Source organism: Sorex araneus (genome assembly GCF_027595985.1).
Source record: "Sorex araneus isolate mSorAra2 chromosome X unlocalized genomic scaffold, mSorAra2.pri SUPER_X_unloc_4, whole genome shotgun sequence".
In the NCBI taxonomy this organism is placed as follows: Eukaryota; Metazoa; Chordata; class Mammalia; order Eulipotyphla; family Soricidae; genus Sorex; species Sorex araneus.
Window position 1 is genome coordinate 130416 of NW_026570964.1, and position 22667 is coordinate 153082.

General features: G+C 55.2%; 1 protein-coding gene across 3 annotated transcripts in view; it reads left to right on the forward strand.

Moving 5' to 3' along the window:
* The window catches only part of CD99 (CD99 molecule (Xg blood group)), a 43697-nt gene extending 24064 nt beyond the window's left edge, over positions 1-19633 (forward strand). The window contains exons 7-11 of one of the 3 annotated variants that reach the window (XM_055123619.1): positions 1364-1408; positions 3100-3150; positions 6723-6836; positions 15133-15189; positions 19194-19633. In XM_055123619.1, coding sequence (XP_054979594.1) covers positions 1364-1408; positions 3100-3150; positions 6723-6836; positions 15133-15189; positions 19194-19219 — 293 coding nt within the window. In that variant the 3' untranslated portion in view covers positions 19220-19633. Of the gene's footprint in view, positions 1-1363; positions 1409-3099; positions 3151-6722; positions 6837-10900; positions 13514-15132; positions 15190-19193 lie in introns of those variants that run through there. The other 2 variants (XM_055123620.1, XM_055123621.1) reach the window with 2 other exon arrangements.
* Positions 19634-22667: the final 3034 nt, after the last annotated feature.

The window sequence follows — 22667 nt, forward strand, 5'->3', positions numbered from 1 at the left end:
TGCCATAGTCTAATGTAGTGTTGCCCTGATACTCTCTGTGAAAACTCACTTGTTGGGTGGGTGCAGGACAAAATGCTCAGAAGAAGGAGCCCATGAGAATCCCAGGAAGGTGCTCAGTGCAGAGTTAAGGGCCTCCCCTTCTTCTCGGGGGGGGGGGGGGCGGGGGTGCTGGTGTGGGTGGTTCTTGGACATCTGGTCAACCTCATCTTTTCCTTCTCCCCGGCATTGTCCTGGGTGGTTTTCAGACATCTGGTCAACCTCGCCCCCTTCTCCCTTTATTTTTATTTTGCTTTTTGGGTCACACCCAGTGATGCTCAGGGGTTCCTCCTGGCTCATGCACTGAGGAATGACTCCTGGCGGTGCTCAGGGGACCCTATGGGATGCTGGGAATCGAACCCGGGTCGGCCGCGTGCAAGGCCAACACGCTCCCAGCTGTGCTATTGCTCCAGCCCCTCTCCTTTCATTTTTTGTTTTGTTTTGTTTTGTTTTATTGCTTTTTGGGTCCCACCCGGCGATGCTCAGGGGTTCCTCCTGGCTCTGCACTCAGGAATGACTCCTGGCGGTGCTCAGGGGACCCTATGGGATGCTGGGAATCGAACCCGGGTCAGCCACATGCAAGGCCAACACCCTCCCAGCTGTGCTTTCACTCCAGCCCCTCTCCTTTAATTTTTAAAGCAATTCTGTGGGAATATATTTCGGAGTTGACATGGGATAACTCAGGCTAACCTATGTCGATTGTCCTCTTACATAAACACTGCGGCTGACCAAGTTGTTGACGATGGTTTTTTTACAGGCGTTCAATATTCAACACCCACCCCACCACCCTGTTCATTTCCTTCTACCATTGTCTTCAGTTTTTCTCACTCTTTTTTGGGAAAGGAGTCACTGGAGTTTTGTTGTTGCTTTTTTTTAATATATATAAAATTGTTCACAATGATTTATGACATTGAATATTCCACACCAATCCCCCACCATATGTCACATGCTTCCACCCTGCCCCCTAAAGCAGTACCTAAATAATTTATTTTGCGTGGCTTGCTATGAATAACCTGCTAAAAATGATCCAGGTAGGGGCCGGAGCAATAGCACAGCGGGGAGGGCATTTGCCTTGCATGCGGCCAACCCGGGTTCGAGTCCCAGCATCCCATATCGTCCCCTTAGCACCGCCAGGGGTCATTCCTGAGTGCATGAGCCAGGAGGAACCCCTGAGCATCGCCGGGTGGGACCCCAAAAAACAGAGCTGTGTTTTTGTTTTCACATCCAAGCACGCCCTTCTAGAACCTTCTCTTTCTGAGGTGGTGGGGTCACAGCCAGCAGGGTTCGGGGACCCAGGATGACCCGGTTGCTTTTCTCTCTTTCCCAGGTGGCTTCTCCGACACTGACCTCCTGGACGGACACTCAGATGGAGGTAGAGCCCCACCCCCACCCCCGCACGGGCCGTGCCTCTCTCTGCAGCCATCTGGTTGACATCTGGTCAACCTCATCTTTTCCTTCTCTGCGTCATTGCCCTGGGGAATTCTCAGACATCTGGTCAACCTCGCCCCTTCTCCTCTCATCTTTCCTGCCTCCCTCCATCTCCCAAGTCTTGGACCAGCATAGAAACCGAGACCAACCGTCTCATGCCAACCAGATGGGCACCTTCCTCCTCTTTCAGGCGGGCTTCAGTCGCAGGGAAGGAAACAAACAGAGAAGGAGACAGACAGACAAACAAACAAACACATAATTAGACAAATGCACACAGACCGTCCAAGGTTTAGGGTCTCCTCGACAGCCATGTCTGAGGGCAGAGAGTGGCCGTTTATTCAATACAGTGTATTCAGTCGTCTAAATCACGATCCCCCGCATCCGGTACAGTCCCCTGAGCACCACCAGGAGTCAGTCCTGAGCATCACCGGGTGGGACCCAAAAAGGAAAGGAAAGGAAGGAAGGAAGGAAGGAAGGAAGGAAGGAAGGAAGGAAGGAAGGAAGGAAGGAAGGAAGGAAGGAAGGAAGGAAGGGAGGAAGGAAGGGAGGAAGGAAGGGAGAGAAAGAGAGAAAGAAAGAGAAAGAAAGAAAGAAAGAAAGAAAGAAAGAAAGAAAGAAAGAAAGAAAGAAAGAAAGAAAGAAAGAAAGGGAGTGAGGAAGGAAGGAAGGAAGGGAGAGAAAGAAAGAAAGAAAGAAAGAAAGAAAGAAAGAAAGAAAGAAAGAAAGAAAGAAAGAAAGAAAGAAAGAAAGAAAGAAAGAAAGAAAGAAAGAAAGAGAGACAGAGAAAGAGAGACAGAGAAAGAGAGACAGAGAAAGAAAAAGATAGACTTTGGGGGCTGGAGTGATAGCACAGCGGGGAGGGCATTTGCCTGGCACGAGGCTGACCCGGGTTCGATTCCCGGCATCCCACATGGTCCCCCGAGCACCACCAGGGGTCAGTCCTGAGTGCAGATCCAGGAGTCAGTCCTGAGCATCACCGGGTGTGACCCAAAAAGGAAAGGAAAGGAAGGAAGGAAGGAAGGAAGGAAGGAAGGAAGGAAGGAAGGAAGGAAGGAAGGAAGGAAGGAAGGAAGGAAGGAGGGAGGGAGGGAGGGAGGGAGGGAGGGAGGGAGGGTAGGAAGGGAGAGAGAAAGAAAGAAAGGAGGAAAGAAAGAAAGGAGGAAAGAAAGAAAGAAAGAAAGAAAGAAAGAAAGAAAGAAAGAAAGAAAGAAAGAAAGAAAGAAAGAAAGAAAGAAAGAAAGAAAGAAAGAAAGAAAGAAAGAAAGAAAGAGAGACAGAGAAAGAAAAAGATAGACTTTGGGGGCTGGAGTGATAGCACAGTGGGGAGGGCATTTGCCTGGCACGAGGCCGACCTGGGTTCGATTCCCGGCATCCCACATGGTCCCCCGAGCACCGCCAGGAGTCATTCCTGAGTGCAGAGCCAGGAGTCAGTCCTGAGCATCGCCGGGTGGGACCCAAAAAGCAAAAAAAATGATCCTGCTACAGTTTTGAGCCTGGCTCTGTGCCCGGGCTGTTCTCCTGAGATTCTCTGACACACCCAGGCCCTGGGAACGGGATTTGTGTGTGTGCACACACGCATGCGTGTACCCAAGTCTTCTCACGCCGTGAATCCATCGACCTGTTTCTCTCTTGCAGGTGGTGGCTATCCCGGGAACCACCGCAAAGATGGGGATGGGGAGGCACAGGGTAAGTACCCCGGGGTTCTGGTGTTGGTGCTGGATTCTAGGTGAATGCAGATGGGGACTGAACAGTTTCACCTTTCTACCCTGCTGGACTTGGTGTTCTGCCGTCCCTTCAAGCTCAGCTTCTTGCCAGAGCTTGTGTGATGCCCACATGCTCTGGGCTGGATGCAAGGGGACCAGTTAAAGTCCTCCCCGCTGGACCCTGGCCTAGGAGTCCACCATTTTTATTTCTTTTCTCGGTCCCACCCAGCAATGCTCAGGGGTTCCTCCTGGCTCTGCACTCAGGAATCACTCCTGGCGGTGCTCAGGGGACCCTATGGGATGCTGGGAATCGAACCCGGGTCGGCCGCATGCCAGGCCAACGCCCTCCCCACTGTGCTATCACTCCAGCCCCCAAATTTCTTTATTTTTTTTTATCTTATAATGTAGTTCACGATATTGGATGACATTTAATATCCAAACACCAATCCCACCACCATGAGCCATTCCCATCACCATATTTTGGATGTTTCCTTCCCGAACCCCAATCCCTGCCCCAAAGCAGAACAAAACAAAATATATTATATATATATTCTATATTGTATGTTATGAAAAACTACTGAAAATGCTACAGAAAAGTATCCTTAATTGCGCTGGAGCAATAGCACAGCAGGTAAGGCATTTGCCTGGCATACGGCCAACCCAGGTTCGATTCCCAGCATCCCATACAGTCCCCTGAGCATCCCCAGGAGTAATTCCTGAGCACAAAGCCAGGAGTAACCCCTGAGCATCACCGGGTGTGACCCGAAAATCCAAAAATAAAAAATTAAGTATCCTTAGAGGAAAGAGTGTGCAGATTGTTGTATTTCACCCAGGGGCCATTAAGCCCTTCTTTTTTCTTTACTTCCTTTTTTTTTTTTTTTTTTTTTGCTTTTTGGGTCCCACCCTGTGATGTCAGGGGTCCTTCCTGGCTCTACACTCAGGAATGACTCCTGGCGGTGCTCGGGGGACCCTATGGGATGCTGGGAATTGAACCCAGGTCAGCTGCATGCAAGGCCAACGCCCTCCCCACTGGGCTATCGCTCCAGCCCCATGCGTGTCTATCAGAGATCACTACTAACATGTTGTTAAAGGTTGAGCCTTGTGTGCTTTTTATATATATGTATCTGTTTAAAAAAAAGTGTATTTCCCTCAAAGATTGGTAGTATAGGCAAATTTCATTACTTCATCCCTCCTCACAGGTGCGTAGTATTCCATTGTGTAGATGTACCAAAGTTTCTTTATCCAGCCGTCTGTTCTCGGGCACTCGGGTTGTTTCCAGATTCTGGCCATTGTGAACAGCGCTGCCATGAAGATAGCAGTGCAGATGGCGTTTCTGCTGTGTCTCTTTGAGGGCCCCGGCACCCGGCTCGTGTCTTCCCTTCCCTTCCCTCCTCCTGCCTCTGGTCGGGGGCTGTCTGTCCAGGATGGCATTCCCCCGTCCCTTGTTAGGACTAGGACCACCCCTCAGCATTCAGAGAGACAGAGTCCAGCGGGACTGCAAAACACACACCGAGACTTTATTATTCCAGCAGGCCAGGGCCGAGCTGTCCTGCAGAAGCAGGAGGCCAGAGCTTGACCCCGAGGGCTTACAGCAGAGGGTTCATATAGCCACCCTGGGCACACAGGCCTCAGGAGGGGGCAGAATTCCAAAGGCAGAAATAACTTCAACCATTTCATAATGAACAAAAGCATACAGGAACAATATACCAAGGAAACGTTCCGAATTAGGGAGACATTCCGAATTAGGGAGACATTCCGAATTAGGGAGTCATTCCGAATTAGGGAGTCATTCCGAATTAGGGAGACATTCCGAATTAGGGAGTCATTCCGAATTAGGGAGACATTCCCAATTAGGGAGACATTCCGAATTAGGGAGACATTCCCAATTAGGGAGACATTCCGAATTAGGGAGACATTCCCAATTAGGGAGACATTCCGAATTAGGGAGTCATTCCGAATTAGGGAGACATTCCCAATTAGGGAGACATTCCCAATCCCCATACCTCAAGTAAGCATCTTATCAGTTAGATACTTATCAGTTAGACACAGGATACAAAACACAGGTCTGTTAACTTTCCCCGCTCCATGTTTGTGTGTGTGTGTGTGTGTGTAACAGCAGTTAATACTTTTATTTTTATTTATTTATTTATTTTTCCTTTTTGGGTCACACCCGGCCATGCACAGGGGTTCCTCCTGGCTCATGCACTCAGGAATTACCCCTGGCGGTGCTCAGGGGACCCTATGGGATGCTGGGAATCGAGCGTGGGTCAGCGGCGTGCAAGGCAAACGCCCCACCTGCTGTGCTATCGTTCCAGCCCTAGCAGTTAATACTTTTAGTCCATTAGCTCAGTCATATATCCTTCATGGCCAGGATTGCTTCCCACCAAGAGGTACTGTTAAACAATTCGCTTAGTGAAGTCATACATCCTTTCTGGCCTGAGCTGTCTCCTACAAACTTTATGGCCAGAGTGAGGAGCCAGACATGGGTCAGCTGCTTCTCACACCCCCACCCCTTTTCTATGGTCATACTGAAGAATCTGCCTCTCGCATCCCTTTCTTGTTTTTTGGTTATTTTTTTGAGAGAGAGATGTGATTGAGCATTTATAGAGATAAAACATCTGGAAATTTACATAAAATTTACATAGCTCATTTACATAGATAAAACTAGAATATGGCAGAGCCTGGCAAGCTCCCTGTGGCATACTGGAGATGCCAAAAACAGTAACAGTGACGGTCCTCATTCCCCTGACCCTGAAAGAGCCCCCAGTACGCCATCGGGCTACACTAGCATGGGACGGGAACGAATGGAGATGTTCCTGGCGCCCGCTGGAGGAAATGGATGACCAATGGGATGACGGTGATAAAGTGAAAACTAGGAAATTTTCTTGGGGAGATGAACTCAAGGAGAAACTGTCTCCCAGGGGCATCTGCATGGCTTTTGTCTTTCCCTCTCGTTAAACAATGAAGTTCACTCCTTATTAATACTTGCCTCAATAGCCACCCTGGGCCCACAGGCCTCAGGAGGGGGCAGAATTCCAAAGGCAGAAATATCTTAAACCATTTCATAATGAACAAAAGCATACAGGAACAATATACCAAGGAAACATTCCGAATTAGGGAGGCATTCCGAATTAGGGAGACATTCCGAATTAGGGAGACATTCCGAATTAAGGAGACATTCCGAATTAGGGAGTCATTCCGAATTAGGGAGACATTCCGAATTAGGGAGTCATTCCGAATTAGGGAGACATTCCCAATTAGGGAGTCATTCCGAATTAGGGAGACACTCCCAATTAGGGAGAAATTGGGTTGGCCATATCGACTTTGGGGGCTGGGGCGAGAGCCCAGCGGGGAGGGCGTTTGCCTTGCACGCGGCAGACCTGGGTTCGAGTCCCAGCATTCCATAGGGTCCCCTGAGCACCGCCAGGAGTGATTCCTGAGTGCAGAGGCAGGAGGGACCCCTGAGCATCACCAGGTGGGACCCGAAAAGCAAAAAAAAAAAAAAATTGCCCCCCCTCGTGTCCCTGCCTCACCCCCTCGTGCCTGTCCCCGCAGCCGACTCCCCCGGCGTGATCTCGGGCATCGTGGGGGCCGTGGTGGTGGCCGTGGCCGGGGCCGTGTCCAGCTTCATCGCCTACCAGAAGAAGAAGTGGTGCTTCAAGGAGAACGGTGAGGCTCCCGCGCGCGCGGGTCCGGGCACGCACACTCACACACGCTCCATCCACGCTGCCTGTGGGGGGTTGGGGGTGGGCTGCTGGGACCCTCGCCGGCGCCTCTGCCTCCCGCGTCCTCACCGCACTCTGCCCGGCGCTTTCTGGCCGCGTCTCGAACCCTGGCCTGCCACTAAACTGGGACCCGCGTCCATCTGTGCTCCGCCGGCTTCTCTGGGGGTGGAGGGGTGGGATCAGCGTCTCCCAGGCCTGAGCTGCTCGGCTGATGAGTCACTGGGGGAAACATCTTGGGACTTCGTTGTTGTTGTTGTTGTTGTTTTGCTTTTTGGGTCCCACCCGGCGATGCTCTGGGGTCACTCCTGGCTCTGCACTCAGGAATCACTCCTGGAGGTGGTCAGGGGGACCCTATGGGATGCTGGGAATCGAACCCGGGTCAGCCACGTGTCAGGGAAATGCCCTCCCTGCTGGGCTATTGCTCCAGCCCCCAACGTCTATCTCTTTCTTTTCTTTCTTTCTTTCTTTCTTTCTTTCTTTCTTTCTTTCTTTCTTTCTTTCTTTCTTTCTTTCTTTCTTTCTTTCTTTCTTTCTTTCTTTCTTTCTCTTTCTTTCTTTCTTCCTTTCTTCCTTCCTCTTTCTTTCCTTCTTCCTTTCTCCCTTTCTTTCTCTCCTTCCTTCTTTCTTTCTTTCTTTCTTTCTTTCTTTCTTTCTTTCTTTCTTTCTTTCTTTCTTTCTTTCTTCCTTTCTCTTTCTTTCTTTCTTCCTTTCTTCCTTCCTCTTTCTTTCCTTCTTCCTTTCTCCCTTTCTTTCTCTTTCCTTCTTTCTTTCTTTCTTTCTTTCTTTCTTTCTTTCTTTCTTTCTTTCTTTCTTTCTTTCTTCCTTCCATTCTTCCTCTTCCTTCCTTCCTTCCTTCCTTCCTTCTTTCCTTCCTCTTTCTTCCTTCCTTCCTCTTTCTTCCTTTGTTTCTTTCTTCCTCTTTCTCTCTCTTTCTTTCCTTCTTTCTTTCTCTTCTCTTTCTTTCTTTCTTCCTTCCTTCCTTTCTTCCTTCCTTTCTTTCTTCCTTCCTTCCTTTCTTTCTTTATTTCTTTCTTTCTTTCTTTCTTTCTTCCTCCTTCTCTTCCTTTCTTTCTTTCTTCCTCTCTTTCTTTCTCTTTCTATCCTTCTTTCTTTCTCTTTCTTTCTCTCTCTTTCTTTCTTTCTTTCTTTCTTTCTTTCTTTCTTTCTTTCTTTCTTTCTTTCTTTTTTTCTTTCTTTCTTTCTTTCTTTCTTTCGTTCTTTCTTTCTTTCTTCCTCCTTCTCTTCCTTCCTTCCTTCCTTCCTTCCTTCCTCTTTCTCTTTTCTCTCTTTCTCTTTCTTTCTTTTTGGGTCCCACCTGGCGATGCTCAGGGGTCCCTACTGGCTCCGCACTCAGGAATGACTCCTGGCAGTGCTCAGGGGACCCTATGGGATGCTGGGAATCGAACCCGGGTTGGCCAAATGCAAGGCAAACGCCCTCCCCGCTGTGCTATCGTCGCTCCAGCCCCGCCTATCTCTATTTTTTCAGCCTTAATGCTGCTTTTGCCCAGGAAGTCTCCTGACTTTGGGGTCAGACTTAGCGGGACGATTGGCCACCACACGTGTGGTGTCATTGCCTTTGGCTTTACCGTCCATACAGGCACTGCCGTGTGACGCTCTTCACCAGAGCAAAACAGAGTCACGAGGTGTCTGTACGAGACCCCGCCACTGAGGGCCGTCGGGAAGGGGGTGCTGCCCGTGAGAGGCTCAGTCTGTTCCCTTCTTAGTGCCTCCAGGATCACTTTTATTATAAGTCATTGAGAGAGGCTAGAGCAAGAGCACAGCGGGGAGGGCGTCTGCCTTGCACGCGGCTGACCTCGGTTCGATTCCTCCGTCCCTCTCGGAGAGCCCGGCAAGCTCCCGAGAGTCTCCCGCCCGCACGGCAGAGCCTGGCAAGCTCCCCGTGGCGTCTCCGAGATGCCAAACACAGTCACAACAAGTCTCACCGTGGAGACGTGACTGGCGCCCGCTCGAGCCCATCGATGAGCAATGGGATGATAGTGACAGTGACAGTGACAGTTTTCCTTTCACAGAGACATATACACATAAAGCTCATACACCACACACATGTGTACTCACAGACATACAAATACACAGAGATATAAACATGGATCGATACGTGTACACATAAAGACAGGAACATGCACGCACACACGTGCACACACAAGACACTTAGAAAGACATACGTACATACCTAGACAGGCACCCACATGCACACAGAGAGAGACACACAGCACAGGCACGTACACACATGTGCACACACAAGACGTTTACAAAGACATACATACATACCTAGACAGGCACCCACATGCACACAGAGAGAGACACACAGCACAGGCACGTACACACACGTGCACACAAAGAAACCCAGACAGAGACACAAATAGATATCTCCATGTACACACAGACACGGACTGGAGCCATAGCACAGTGGGGAGGGCGTCTGCCTTGCATGCAGCTGACCTGGGTTCAATTCCTCCGTCCCTCTCGGAGAGCCCGGCAAGCTCCCGAGAGTCTCCCGCCCGCACGGCAGAGCCTGGCAAGCTCCCCGTGGCGTCTCCGAGATGCCAAACACAGTCACAACAAGTCTCACCGTGGAGACGTGACTGGCGCCCGCTCGAGCCCATCAATGAGCCACAGGGCGACAGTATCTTGTGATGACGGTGAAGGTGGCTGGTCCGGGTGGGTGCTGGTGGGCACCAAGCCCTGTGCCCAGGTGAGCTGGCTTGCGGGTGTCAGAGGTCACGCACCTCCGTGTGGAAACCCGCGTTTCCCGGGCCCGGGTGGTCCACGTTGTCTCAAGTTGTGGTTCCGTCCGAGTGTTCAGTCGTGAGGCAGCCGCTCCCACCACCGCCTAAGGTCCGAGAGGGCCTGGGAGGGGTGAGGTCAGGCTGCCCGCGGGAAGGCCAGCCTGTACCAGCTGCTGTTCGAGACTTTCACCCGTGGCAACAGGGGTTGGAACCTAAAGCCTGAAGGCTACGCCCAGGGCAGAGATGCTGCTGGGGGGAAGGCACTGGGCTGGCATGGGGTTTGAGTCCTGAGCACAGAGCTGGGAGTCGGGCCTGAGCACAGAGCTGGGAGTCAGGCCTGACCACAGAGCCGGGAGTCAGCCCTGAGCACAGAGCCAGGAGTCAGCTCTAAGCACAGAGTCAGGGGTCAGTCTTGAGCACAGAGCCTGGAGTGAACTGTGAGCACAGAGCCGGAGAGTCCTGAGCACAGAGCTGGGAGTCAACCCTGAGCACAGAGGCAGTAGTGAGCCCTGAGCACAAAGCCTGCAGTCTGCATTGAGCACCAAGCCAGGAGTGAATCCTGAGCACAGAGCTGGGAGTCAGCCCTGAGCACAGAGCCGGGAGTTAGCCCTGAGCACAGAGCCGGGAGTCAGTCCTGAGCACAGAGCTGGGAGTCAGCCCTGAGCACAGAACCAGGACTCAGCCCTGAGCACAGATCTTGGAGTCAACCCTGAGCACAGAGCCGGGATCCAGCCCTGAGCACAGAGCCGGGAGTCAGCCCTGAGCTCTCCGTGGGTGGCCCCCAACCAAGGATAAAAATCATTAAAATTAAAACATCGCCAGTGGTTTTTGCGTGCACTGTGGTCGCCTGGTTCTGTCAGTGCAAAGGCCTGTGGCAGGGTCGCTCTGACCTTTGCCTCCTGGGGTCTGGGGGAGCCAGACTCCGCCTCGGGGGGCGGGGTGGGGGGGGGCAGGACTGTGCGTGGAAGTGACCCAGGTGCCCGCCCGAGCACTGCACGTCCCCCGGCCTCCGCCTCTAACCCCCGCCTGCTGTCACACGCCTGCGGCTGTCACCAGCAAACACCCGTAACTGCTGTTTCCTTTGCGTGTGCCCGGTGGACACGCGTGTGCCTGGTGTATCTGCGTCTCCCCACTGCTGCCCGTCCCCCTGCACTCACCAGCCCTTAGAGCATCTTTCTAACCCGCCCCCGGGGGGCGCCCAGCTCAGATTCCTCGCCGACCCCTGGTCTCTGTTTCCCCGTCCCCCCGTTTTCCCTCACAGATGGGGCGAAGGTCTAGACAGCAGGGCGACGCCGTCTCCGTCTCCACCCGGCCCCTCGGATGCGGCTTCCCCACGGGGACGCGGAGTCTCATCGAGGCAGGATAAAATCGCGGACTTGGCCGGGCTCCGAGAGACGGACACGGGGGACGGGGGACGGGGGCTGCCCTGGAAGCGGATTTCTCGCGCCTGGAGTCTGCCAGACATTCACCTCCTTCTGCTCCTCTATGAAGCTTCTGAGCGTCCACTGCCCGGCCGGCCTTTGGCCACGGGTCCAGCTGCAGCAGCTGCCTGGAGGCGGAGACAAAGCCAGATGCACCGGGTGGTGGAGACAGTTGGTCACTCTCTCTCTCCCTGGTGGCGTCTGTCCCTTGTGCAGAAGACGATTCTAACTCTGCCTTTGCTTTTCACCGTTTCCCTCCCCCTGCAAAAAAAAAAAAAAAAGCCAACCCTTGTCCTAGGGCAAACACAGCGTGCGGGATGGGTGGGTCACTGCGGGCCCCCAGCTCTGGCCGTGTCTCTGAGGGACAGAGAGCTGCCAGCCCGACACTGGACACTTCCAAGTTTCCACCGCCGGGAGGAGCCCCCTAGCCCAGCCACGGTGGCGGGGTGGACATTGTCACTCTGAGGGGTCCGGGGGTCCTGCCTTGGAGGGCACGCCCAGCCCGGGTTGTGTTGGTGCTCCGGGGATGTCCAGGTGCCCGTGGACGCCGCTGGGGCCAAGGGAGGTGGCAGGAGAGTTTCAAGACCGTCTTGGGAACCTGGGAAGAATCCGTTGCTGATGTGTGTCAATGCCCGATATTCGTAAGAGCCGATTCCGGGTCTCCTGGCGACCGGGTTGACAACCGTCGGTTACACCCGCTAGAGTGACCGTTGGGACAACGCCGGTTCAGCCATTGGAAGGAACACGCCCATTTCAATCACTGGGAAAACCCCATTTCGACCTTTGGAACAGCCACACTGCAACCATTCAAACACCCCCATTTCAACCATTGGAACACCCCATTTCAACCATTGGAACACCCCATTTCAACCACTGAACACCCCATTTCAACTATTGGAACACCCATTTCAACCATCAGAATACACATACCCCCATTTTGAGTGTTGGAACGCTCCACATTTCACCCTTTGGAACACCCCAGTTTCAACCATTGGGACACCCCCATTTCAACCATTGGAACACCCCATTTCAACCATTGAAACACCCCCATTTCAACCATCGGAATACCCCCATTTTGAGTGTTGGAACACTCCATGTTTCACCCTTTGGAACACCCCAAGTTTCAACCATTGGGACACCCCCATTTCAACCGTTGGAACACCCCCATTTCAACCATTGGAACACCCCCATTTCAACCACTGGAATACCCCCATTTTGAGTGTTGGAACACTCCATGTTTCACCCTTTGGAACACCCCAGTTACAACTATTAGGACACCCCCATTTCAACCATTGGAACACCCCCATTTCAACCATTGGAACACCCCATTTCAACCATTGGAACACCCCCATTTCAGCCATTGGAACACCCCATTTCAACCATTGGAACACCCCCATTTCAACCATTGGAACACCCCATTTCAACCATTGGGACACCCCATTTCAACCATTGGAATACCCCCATTTTGAGTGTTGGAACACTCCACATTTCACCCTTTGGAACACCCCAGTTTCAACCACTGGGGCACTCCTGTTTCAACCATGGAAACACCCCTATTTTCACCACTGGAAGGAAGAGCACCATTTCAACCTTTGAAACACCCAATTACAACCATTGGGACACCCGTATCTTAGCCATTGAACACTCCACAGTTCACCTGTTGGAACACCCTCGTTTCAACCGTACCAACATCATCTAACCATTGGAACATCCCCACTGCAAGCACTGGGACACCCAGTTTTATCCAGTGAGACACCCTCACGTCAATCATTAGGACACCCCTGTTTTAACCATCGGGAAACCCCAATCCACAACCATTGGGACTCTCCAATTTTAACCCTTGGGACACCCCAATTTTAACCCTTGAGACCCCTATTTTAACCACCAGGATGCCCCGTTTTAACCACTGCAGCACCCGCCTTGGAACCCTGGCAGGACCCACATTCCAAACAGGACTAAGCCATTTGCTCGCGAACCTTCAGACTCTCTTCCCCGCCAGCCCAGCGGAGTTTCGGGGGTGTGGGGGGGGGGCCGGAAGGGATGGCGGGTCCCACACCACGGGGACCAGTGTCCACTCTCTGCTCACTCCAGACCCTCCGCTGCCTCCGGGACCCTCCAGAAGACGGCTCCAGTGTCCCGGGGCTGGGCACGTGCCCCTGGGCTCCCTGTCTCCCTCTCGCCTCAGTGTGTGTGTGTGTGTGTGTGTGTGTGCGCGTGTCATTTCTTCAATGTTGGCATTTCAGTAGGGGGCACATGGCCGCGGCTGGACGATCCCCAGAGACACCTGCACCCTGTATGTGTGCGTGATGCTTGTGGGCGTGCGGGGCCTTTGCACGTCAGCTGACAGTCTTGCTCTCAATAGCGCCAAGAAATAAATGGATTTTTACCCACAAGTCCTCCGGGCGTGTGCAGTTCCCTCGGCGGCGGCCGGAGACCCGGGGGGACATTTGAGGATGGCCCCCGGGCAAGGGGGGTGCCAGAGAGTGGACGAAGCGTGTTACACATTGAAGATGAAAAAGAGGGGCCGGAGCAAGAGCACAGCGGGGAGGGCCTGGGCCTGGCACGCGGCCGACCCGGGTTCGATTCCCAGCATCCCATAGGGTCCCCTGAGCACTGGCCAGGAGTCATTCCTGAGTGCACAGCCAGGAGGGACCCCTGAGCATCACCGGGTGGGACCCGAAAAGAAAACGACAACAAAATAAAGACACATAAATGGGCACAGAGAAATGTGACTCTCGGCTCTGTGCTCAGGGCTGACTCCTAGCTCTGTGCTCAGGGCTGATTCCTGGCTCTGTGCTCAGGGCTGACTCCCGGCTCTGTGCTCAGGGCTGACTCCCAGCTCTGTGCTCAGGGCTCACTCCCGGCTCTGTGCTCAGGGCTGACTCCCGGCTCTGTGCTCAGGGCTGACTCCCGGCTCTGTGCTCAGGGCTGAGTCCTTATAGGACCCGGGGGACCATCGGTGGTGTCAGGGTTCAATGCCGTGTCTGCTGCATGCAAGGAAAGGCCACGCCTCACCCCTGTACTGTCTCTCCCGCCCAGATCTGGGTTCGGGAGAGTGGCCGGGGAGGAGACAGAACCGGCCAGGCAGGGATGGGCCACTAGTGACGGGAACGTGTGGTCACCCGTGAGCGGTAACACACATGTGCATGTTTCGTGGTTCACGGAGTCTGACACCCTCTGGCTGGTCCCAGCAGGCCTTGGGGCTGCCTGGACGTCCTGTGGGTCCTCAAGGGAGACGCAACTGGGTCCAGGATGCAAGGGGGGGTCAGTCACACTCACACACAGACACTCACACACACAAACACACTCACACACAGACTGACGCACACTCACAGACTCTCACATATACACACACACACTCACACAAACTTACACACTCACACACTCACAAACACTGACACACAGTGGCACACACACATTGACACACAGTCACAAACACAGCCACAAACACATGAACACTCACACATACACACAGACAGACACTGACACACACATACACATACGCTCACACAGTCACAAATATACTCACACACACACTTAGACACACTCATACTCAAACAGACACTCACACTCACAGACACTCACACTCACACATATAGACACACAAACACACACTCACACAAACACACTCACACACTCACACATACACACACAGACACTGACACACACATACTCACACATACACTCACACAGTCACAAATATACTCACACAGACACATACTCACACATACACTCAGACACACTCATACTCACTCACAGACACTCACACATACACACTCACACACTCACACGTAGACTCACTCACACACCCTCACACAAACACACATACACAGACACTCACACAGACCCCCACACACTCTCCCAGACACACACTCCCCCCCACACACACACACACTCGCACGCACACACTCACACACAGTCCCACACACAGACACACCTAGCGTGAGAGGGTGCTGGGTGCTCGCGGGCTCGTGCCGTGGGTGCTGGGGTGGGGGGGCTGTGCTCGGCCTGGGGGTCCGGGGGGTCCCGGGGGAGACGCCTGCCCCCCCCTCACCCTGGGGTCTCCTCACAGCAGATCAAGCCGACATCAACATGGAGAACCAGCACAGGACCAACGCAGAGCCGCCTGGTGAGGCCCCGGCACTCACCCCACCCCTGCCCGCTGCCCGCACACCCCAGCCCTGCCCACTGCCCCCACACTCACCCCTGCCCACTGCCCCCACACTCACCCCTGCCCGCTGCCCGCACACTCACCCCTGCCCTGCCCGCACACTCACCCCTGCCCACTGCCCGCACACTCACCCCTGCCCACTGCCCGCACACTCACCCCACAGCCCTGCCCACTGCCCGCACACTCACCCCTGCCCACTGCCCGCACACTCACCCCACCCCTGCCCGCTGCCCGCACACTCACCCCAGCCCTGCCCACCGCCCCCACACTCACCCCACCCCTGCCCACACACTCACCCCTGCCCACTGCCCGCACACTCACCCCACAGCCCTGCCTGCACACTCACCCCACCCCTGCCCACCGCTCCCACACTCACCCCACCCCTGCCCGCACACTCACCCCACCCCTGCCCACTGCCCACACACTCACCCCAGCCTTGCCCGCACACTCACCCCACCCCTGCCCACTGCCCCCACACTCACCCCACCCTGCCCACTGCCCCCACACTCACCCCTGCCCATGGCCCCCACACTCACCCCACAGCCCTGCCCGCACACTCACCCCACCCCTGCCCACTGCCCCCACACTCACCCCACCCCTGCCCACTGCCCGCACACTCACCCCTGCCCATGGCCCCCACACTCACCCCAGCCCTGCCCACTGCCCGCACACTCACCCCAGCCCTGCCCACTGCCCCCACACTCACCCCTGCCCTGCCCGCCGCCCACACACTCACCCCTGCCCTGCCCACCGCCCGCACACTCACCCCACCCCTGCCCACCGCCCGCACACTCACCCCACCCCTGCCCACCGCCCCCACACTCACCCCACCCCTGCCCACCGCCCCCACACTCACCCCACCCCTGCCCACGGCCCCCACACTCACCCCACCCCTGCCCACGGCCCCCACACTCACCCCACCCCTGCCCACGGCCCCCACACTCACCCCACCCCTGCCCACGGCCCCCACACTCACCCCACCCTGCCCACTGCCCCCACACTCACCCCTGCCCATGGCCCCCACACTCACCCCACCCCTGCCCACTGCCCCCACACTCACCCCACAGCCCTGCCCGCACACTCACCCCACCCCTGCCCACTGCCCCCACACTCACCCCACCCCTGCCCACTGCCCGCACACTCACCCCTGCCCATGGCCCCCACACTCACCCCAGCCCTGCCCACTGCCCGCACACTCACCCCAGCCCTGCCCACTGCCCCCACACTCACCCCTGCCCTGCCCGCCGCCCACACACTCACCCCTGCCCTGCCCACCGCCCGCACACTCACCCCACCCCTGCCCACCGCCCGCACACTCACCCCACCCCTGCCCACCGCCCCCACACTCACCCCACCCCTGCCCACCGCCCCCACACTCACCCCACCCCTGCCCACGGCCCCCACACTCACCCCACCCCTGCCCACGGCCCCCACACTCACCCCACCCCTGCCCACGGCCCCCACACTCACCCCACCCCTGCCCACGGCCCCCACACTCACCCCACCCCTGCCCACTGCCCCCACACTCACCCCACCCTGCCCACTGCCCCCACACTCACCCCTGCCCATGGCCCCCACACTCACCCCACAGCCCTGCCCGCACACTCACCCCACCCCTGCCCACTGCCCGCACACTCACCCCTGCCCATGGCCCCCACACTCACCCCAGCCCTGCCCACTGCCCGCACACTCACCCCAGCCCTGCCCACTGCCCCCACACTCACCCCAGCCCTGCCCACTGCCCCCACACTCACCCCAGCCCTGCCCGCCGCCCACACACTCACCCCTGCCCTGCCCGCCGCCCGCACACTCACCCCACCCCTGCCCACCGCCCGCACACTCACCCCACCCCTGCCCACCGCCCCCACACTCACCCCACCCCTGCCCACCGCCCCCACACTCACCCCACCCCTGCCCACCGCCCCCACATTCACCCCACCCCTGCCCACGGCCCCCACACTCACCCCACCCCTGCCCACGGCCCCCACACTCACCCCACCCCTGCCCACGGCCCCCACACTCACCCCACCCCTGCCCACGGCCCCCACACTCACCCCACCCCTGCCCACCGCCCCCACACTCACCCCACCCCTGCCCACTGCCCGCACACTCACCCCACAGCCCTGCCCGCACGCCTGCCCTTCCCCTCCTTCCTCCACCTCCCTCCCTCTTTCCTTTCTTCCTTCCTCCCTCCGTCCCTCTTCTTTCTTTCTTTCTTTCTTTCTTTCTTTCTTTCTTTCTTTCTTTCTTTCTTTCTTTCTTTCTTTCTTTCTTTCTTTCTTTCTTTCTTTCTTTCTTTCTTTCTTCTTTCTTCTCTCTCTTTTTTCCTTCCTTCTTCCTCATTCCTTTCTTCCTTCTTCCTTCTTCATTTATTCATTCTTCCTTCTTTCCTTCCTTCATTCCTTCTTTCCTTCCTTCTTCCTTCCTTCCTCCCTCTCTTCCTTCCTTCTTTTTTCCTTCCTTCCTTCTTTCCTTTCTTACCTCCTTCCTTCTTTCCTTCCTTCCTCCCTCCCTCCCTTTCTTCCTTCCTTCTTTCCTTCCTTCCTCCATTCCTTTCTTCCTGTATCACACCCGCTTCTTTTCTTCCTCCTTCCCTTCCTTCAATCTTCCCTTCCTTCCTTTTTCCCTTCCTTCCCTCCTTCCTTCCTTCCTCCTTCCTTCCTTCCTTCCTTCCTTCCTTCCTTCCTTCCTTCCTCCTTTGTTCCTTCCTTTTTTTCCTTCCTTCCTTCCTTCCTTCCTTCCTCCTTCCCTTCCTTCCTTTTTTCCTTCCTTTCTTCCTTCCTTCCTTCCTCCTCCCTCCCTTCCTCCCTCCCTCCCTTCCTCTCTTCCTCCCTTCCTTCCTTCCTCCCTTCCTCTCTTCCTTCCTTCCTTCCTTCCTTCCTTCCTTCCTTCCTTCCTCCTCTCTCTCTTCCTCCCTCCCTTCCTTCCTCCCTGCCTTCCTCCGTCCCTCCCTTCCTTCCTCCCTTCCTCCCTTCCTTCCTTCCCTCCTTCCTTCCTTTGTTCCTTCCTCCTCCCTCTCTCCCTCCCTCCCTTCCTTCCTCCCTCCCTCCCTCCCTTCATTCTTTCCTTCCTCCCTTCCTTCCTTCCCTCCTTCCTTCCTTCCCTCCTTCCTTCCCTCCCTTCCTCCCTCCTTCCTTCCTTCCTTCCATCCTTCCTTCCTTCCTTCCATCCTTCCTTTCTTCCTTCCTCCATCCCTCCCTCCTTCCTTACCTCCCTCCTTCTCCCTGCCCTCTCTTCCCCCATCTCCCTCCCTCCCTCCCCTCCCAAAGGCCGTCTGCATACCAACAGCTGTTTCAGCCATCCCAGCTGTCCAAGACAAGAGGCATTTAAGTCCCTGCAGCCTTTATGCTGTGAGGGGGGGCTCCCTCCTTCCAGCCTCAGCCCCCCCCCCCTCTGTCTCCAGCCTCATCCACGGACACGGGGTGCATGGGGAGGACCCTCCTTCCCTCCTCCCCTCCTCCCTCCCTCCCTGCCCGCTCCTTGTCCCCCCCTAGAGGGCAGGCAACCTGCCCTCCCTCTCCCCTCTTCCCCAAATTCTTTTTTTTTCCTTGTTGGGTCCCACCCGGCGATGCTCAGGGGTCCCTCCTGGCTCTGCACTCAGGAATGACTCCTGGAAGTGCTCGGGGGACCCTCTGGGATGCCAGGAATCGAACCCGGGTCGGCCTCGTGCCAGGCCAACACCCTCCCCGCTTTCCTGAAGGGAGGCTGGGATGGACTCGCCGACCATCCCTGCCCACTGCCCTTCCCCAGGCCCTTACTGACCCAGAACAATCATCCATCAGTTCTCAAACCACCCGCAGATGCACCAGTGCTCCTTCATGCCCTCGTGTCCAACGGTTCAGGGGGACCCCGGGGTGCCTCCTGCAGCCCCCGGTTGGGAGGGGGTGGACCGCCGTTGGCAGCCGTGCACGGGTGAGCCGCCATGGCCTTGTCCAACCCTGTCCGTGCGTCCTTCTTCCCAGTCCAGCAAACGCTCCTGAAGAGATAGAAGCAGCGGCCGGAACCCAGACGCGGGACTCCAAGACGGTGCCGACGATCTCAGCATCACCCCCCGTGCCTGGTCGCCGTGGATGTCCAGCGCCCTCCCGGCCCCCGTGACTGGGGGCCCAGCACCCCGCGTCCGCAGCTGGGGTCTCCGTGACGCCCGGACCCTGGGCATCTCCAAGCCCAGCCCTTACCAAAGACGAGTGTTGCGTCCACACGTCCACTTTCTTATGAGAGCCTTTGGGGGGTCCCGGGGACAATATTCCAGGCACGGTGATGCCCCCACAATGCCAACAGACCCTCGCCGCAGAAGCCTTCCTCAGAACCCGAACCCGGGGCCAACCCAGCAGGGAAGGCCCTGCAGACCTCCCCAGAGAGGGAGGGAGAGAGGCAGGGAGGGAGGGACGGAAGGGCAGGACTGACCTTTCCTGAGTGCCCACTGGCCATTTCTTTCAATTGTGGGGGATTCTCGCCCCGACAAATAAAAAGAAATGAAAAACCAAGTGTGTTGTCTCTCTGTTGTGATTTTAGACCAAAGAGTTTCCAGGGAGATCACATTTTTATTTCTTTTTTTTTTTTTTTTTGCTTTTTGGGTCCCACCCGGCGATGCACAGGGCTGACTCCTGGCTCTGCACTCAGGAATGACTCCTGGCGGTGCTCAGGGGACCCTATGGGATGCTGGGAATCGAACCCGGGCAAACGCCCTCCCTACTGTGCTATATGACTCCAGCCCCGGGAAGGGGGGGGGTCCACTTTTTAAATTTTTTCCATTTTATTTTCCTGGAGTTTTTTTCGGGATGGTGGTTGGCATTCAACGTTCCCACCACCGTGATTTCGAATCTTCCCACCCCCCCCCCCAAGCCTGCCCTCAAGGCAGATTCTAAACCATTTACTTTTAGCACAATGTTGCAACACTGCCTGACTGTAGCCCAGCCGTGGGCAACTTTGTAACTGTGGGATTCAATTCATTGCGACTCTGTATCACTGTCATCAGCTGTTCATGGATTTCCTCCCCGGTGAGACTTGTGGTGACTTGTTTTGGGCCCGTATTCTCCCTGCTGAGACTTGTCACTGTTTTTTGACATATTAAAAAACTAAATTAAAAGCAACCCGAAAATTCCTCTTCAGTAAGAAGATACGGTATGGGCGTTATTCCCGTACGGTGCTTATTAGGTACTTATTATGCATAATGGCATTATAATTAGCCTTATGTCATTAGCATAATCATAGTTCTTAGGTTCTGCATGTTTTTGCCCGTGGGAGCCGCCTCGTTATGCCCAAACAATAAGTATAGGTTCGTAAACACGGACGGGTAAGAGGCACCGTGTCATTAATCACGATACTGTAATTGCGATAGTTATCAATCGCTGATTATAAGATTAGGTGATTTCCAGTCTTGTGAATTATTCCCACAGCCCCACAGCCCCCCACCCCTCCGGGACGTGGTGGGGTTTCTCGGCTGCAAGAACCCCTGATTTCTCCATAATATGTTCATTCCAAGAGAAATACTTTTTCCATGTTTGTGGCTTAGACACATAACGATATGCTATTGGGGGCTGGAGCAGCATGCGGCCGACCCAGGGTTCGATTCCCAGCATCCCCTAGGGTCCCCCGAGCACCGCCAGGAGTCATTCCTGAGTGCAGAGCCAGGAGCAACCCCTGTGCATCGCTGGGTGGGACCCAAAAAGCCTAAATAAATAAAGACTAACTAGGGAAATAGTTAAATAAATAAAATAGGCTCCTTTACCAGCAAAAGACAGGAAAAAATATATATATTTTTAGGAGGCCAGAGTGATGGTACAGCGGGGAGGGCGTTTGCCTTGCACGCGGCCGACCCGGGTTCGATTCCCAGCATCCCGTAGGGTCCCCCGAGCACCGCCAGGAGTCATTCCTGAGTGCAGAGCCAGGAGGGACCCCTGAGCATCGCCGGGTGGGACCCCAAAAAATAAAAAAAAGAGAATATTTCGGTCTTCTGCAGAGTCTCAATTCGGCACCGTTGTCTTTCTTGCTGTTTCCAGCTCTCCGGGATTTGATTTCTCCGGGACGCTGTGATTTCGTGAGGGGCGGAAAAAAAGATTCCTCTGTCGACGGATGTTGTTGTTCACGGCCATGATTTGTGTTCTTGCTGTGATCCCCGAAACATTTCACACAGCGTCTGGGTTGCACATTCTCCCCGACTCCCAATCCCCGGTCCCGGAAGGGGAACGAGAGAGGGACAATTCCTCCCCTAAGTTTCTCGATTTCCCCAGGGGATGGAGGACGCCCCTGTGGGTCCTCCCTGAGCTTGACAAGCCGTGCAAATTCACGTGGATTTTCTGTGCACACACACACACACACACACACACACACACACATTATTGGACTGAAGTGATAGCTCAGCGGGGAGGGCATTGGCCTGGCACGTGGCCGACCCGGGTTCGATTCCTCCGTCCCTCTGGGAGAGCCCGGCAAGGTCCCGAGAGTCTCCCGCCCACACGGCAGAGCCTGGCAAGCTCCCCGTGGCGTCTTCGAGATGCCAAACACAGTCACGACAAGTCTCACCGTGGAGACGTGACTGGCGCCCGCTCGAGCCAATCGATGAACAATGGGACGACAGTGCGACAGTGCTACACACACACACACACACACACACACACACACGTTCTCTCGGGTGTTCTTGGCTGTTGAAGCTTTTGCGTCTATGCGGACACACTTCTCGAGACATGCCCGGTGCCCGTTTTCCCAGGGGGTAAGTTTTCTTGGCACAGGAGCACATTGACGTGGGCGGGTTAGTCAGGCGTGTTCGGGATTTGGGGCTGTTTAGTCAAGAGTGAATTGCTGTCTCTGTCTCTCTCGGTCTCAAGTCTCTCCCTCTCTGTCTCTCTGTCTCTCCCTGTCTCTGTCTCTCTATGTCTCTCTGTCTCTCTCTGTCTCACAGTCTCTCCCTCTCTGTCTCTCTGTCTCTCCCTGTCTCTGTCTCTCTGTCTCTCCCTGTCCCTGTCTCTGTCTCTCTCTGTCTCTCAGTCTCTCTCAGTCTCTCTGTCTCTGTCTTCCTCTGTGTCTCCCTCTCTTTGTCTCTCTGTGTCTCTTTGTCTCTGTCTCTCCCTGTCTCTCTGTCTCTCTATCTCTCCTTGTTTCTCTGTCTCTTTGTGTCTCTGTGTCTCTCTCTCCCTATGTCTCTCTTCTCTCTGACTCTCCCTGTCCCTCCTTATCTCTCTGTCTCTCTGTTTCTCTCTACCTCTGTTTCTCTCTCTGTGTCTCCCTCTGTGTCTCTCTGTCTTTCCTTGTCTCTCTGTGTCTCTGTGTCTCTCTGTCTCTCCTTGTGTCTCTCTGTCTCTCTGACTCTCTCTGCCCCTCCTTGTCTCTACCTCTCTCTATGTCTCTGTGTCTCTCTGTCTCTGTCTCTCCCCATCTCTCTATGTCTCTCTCTGTCTCTCTGACTCTCTCTGTCTCTCTGTCTCTCTCTTTTACAT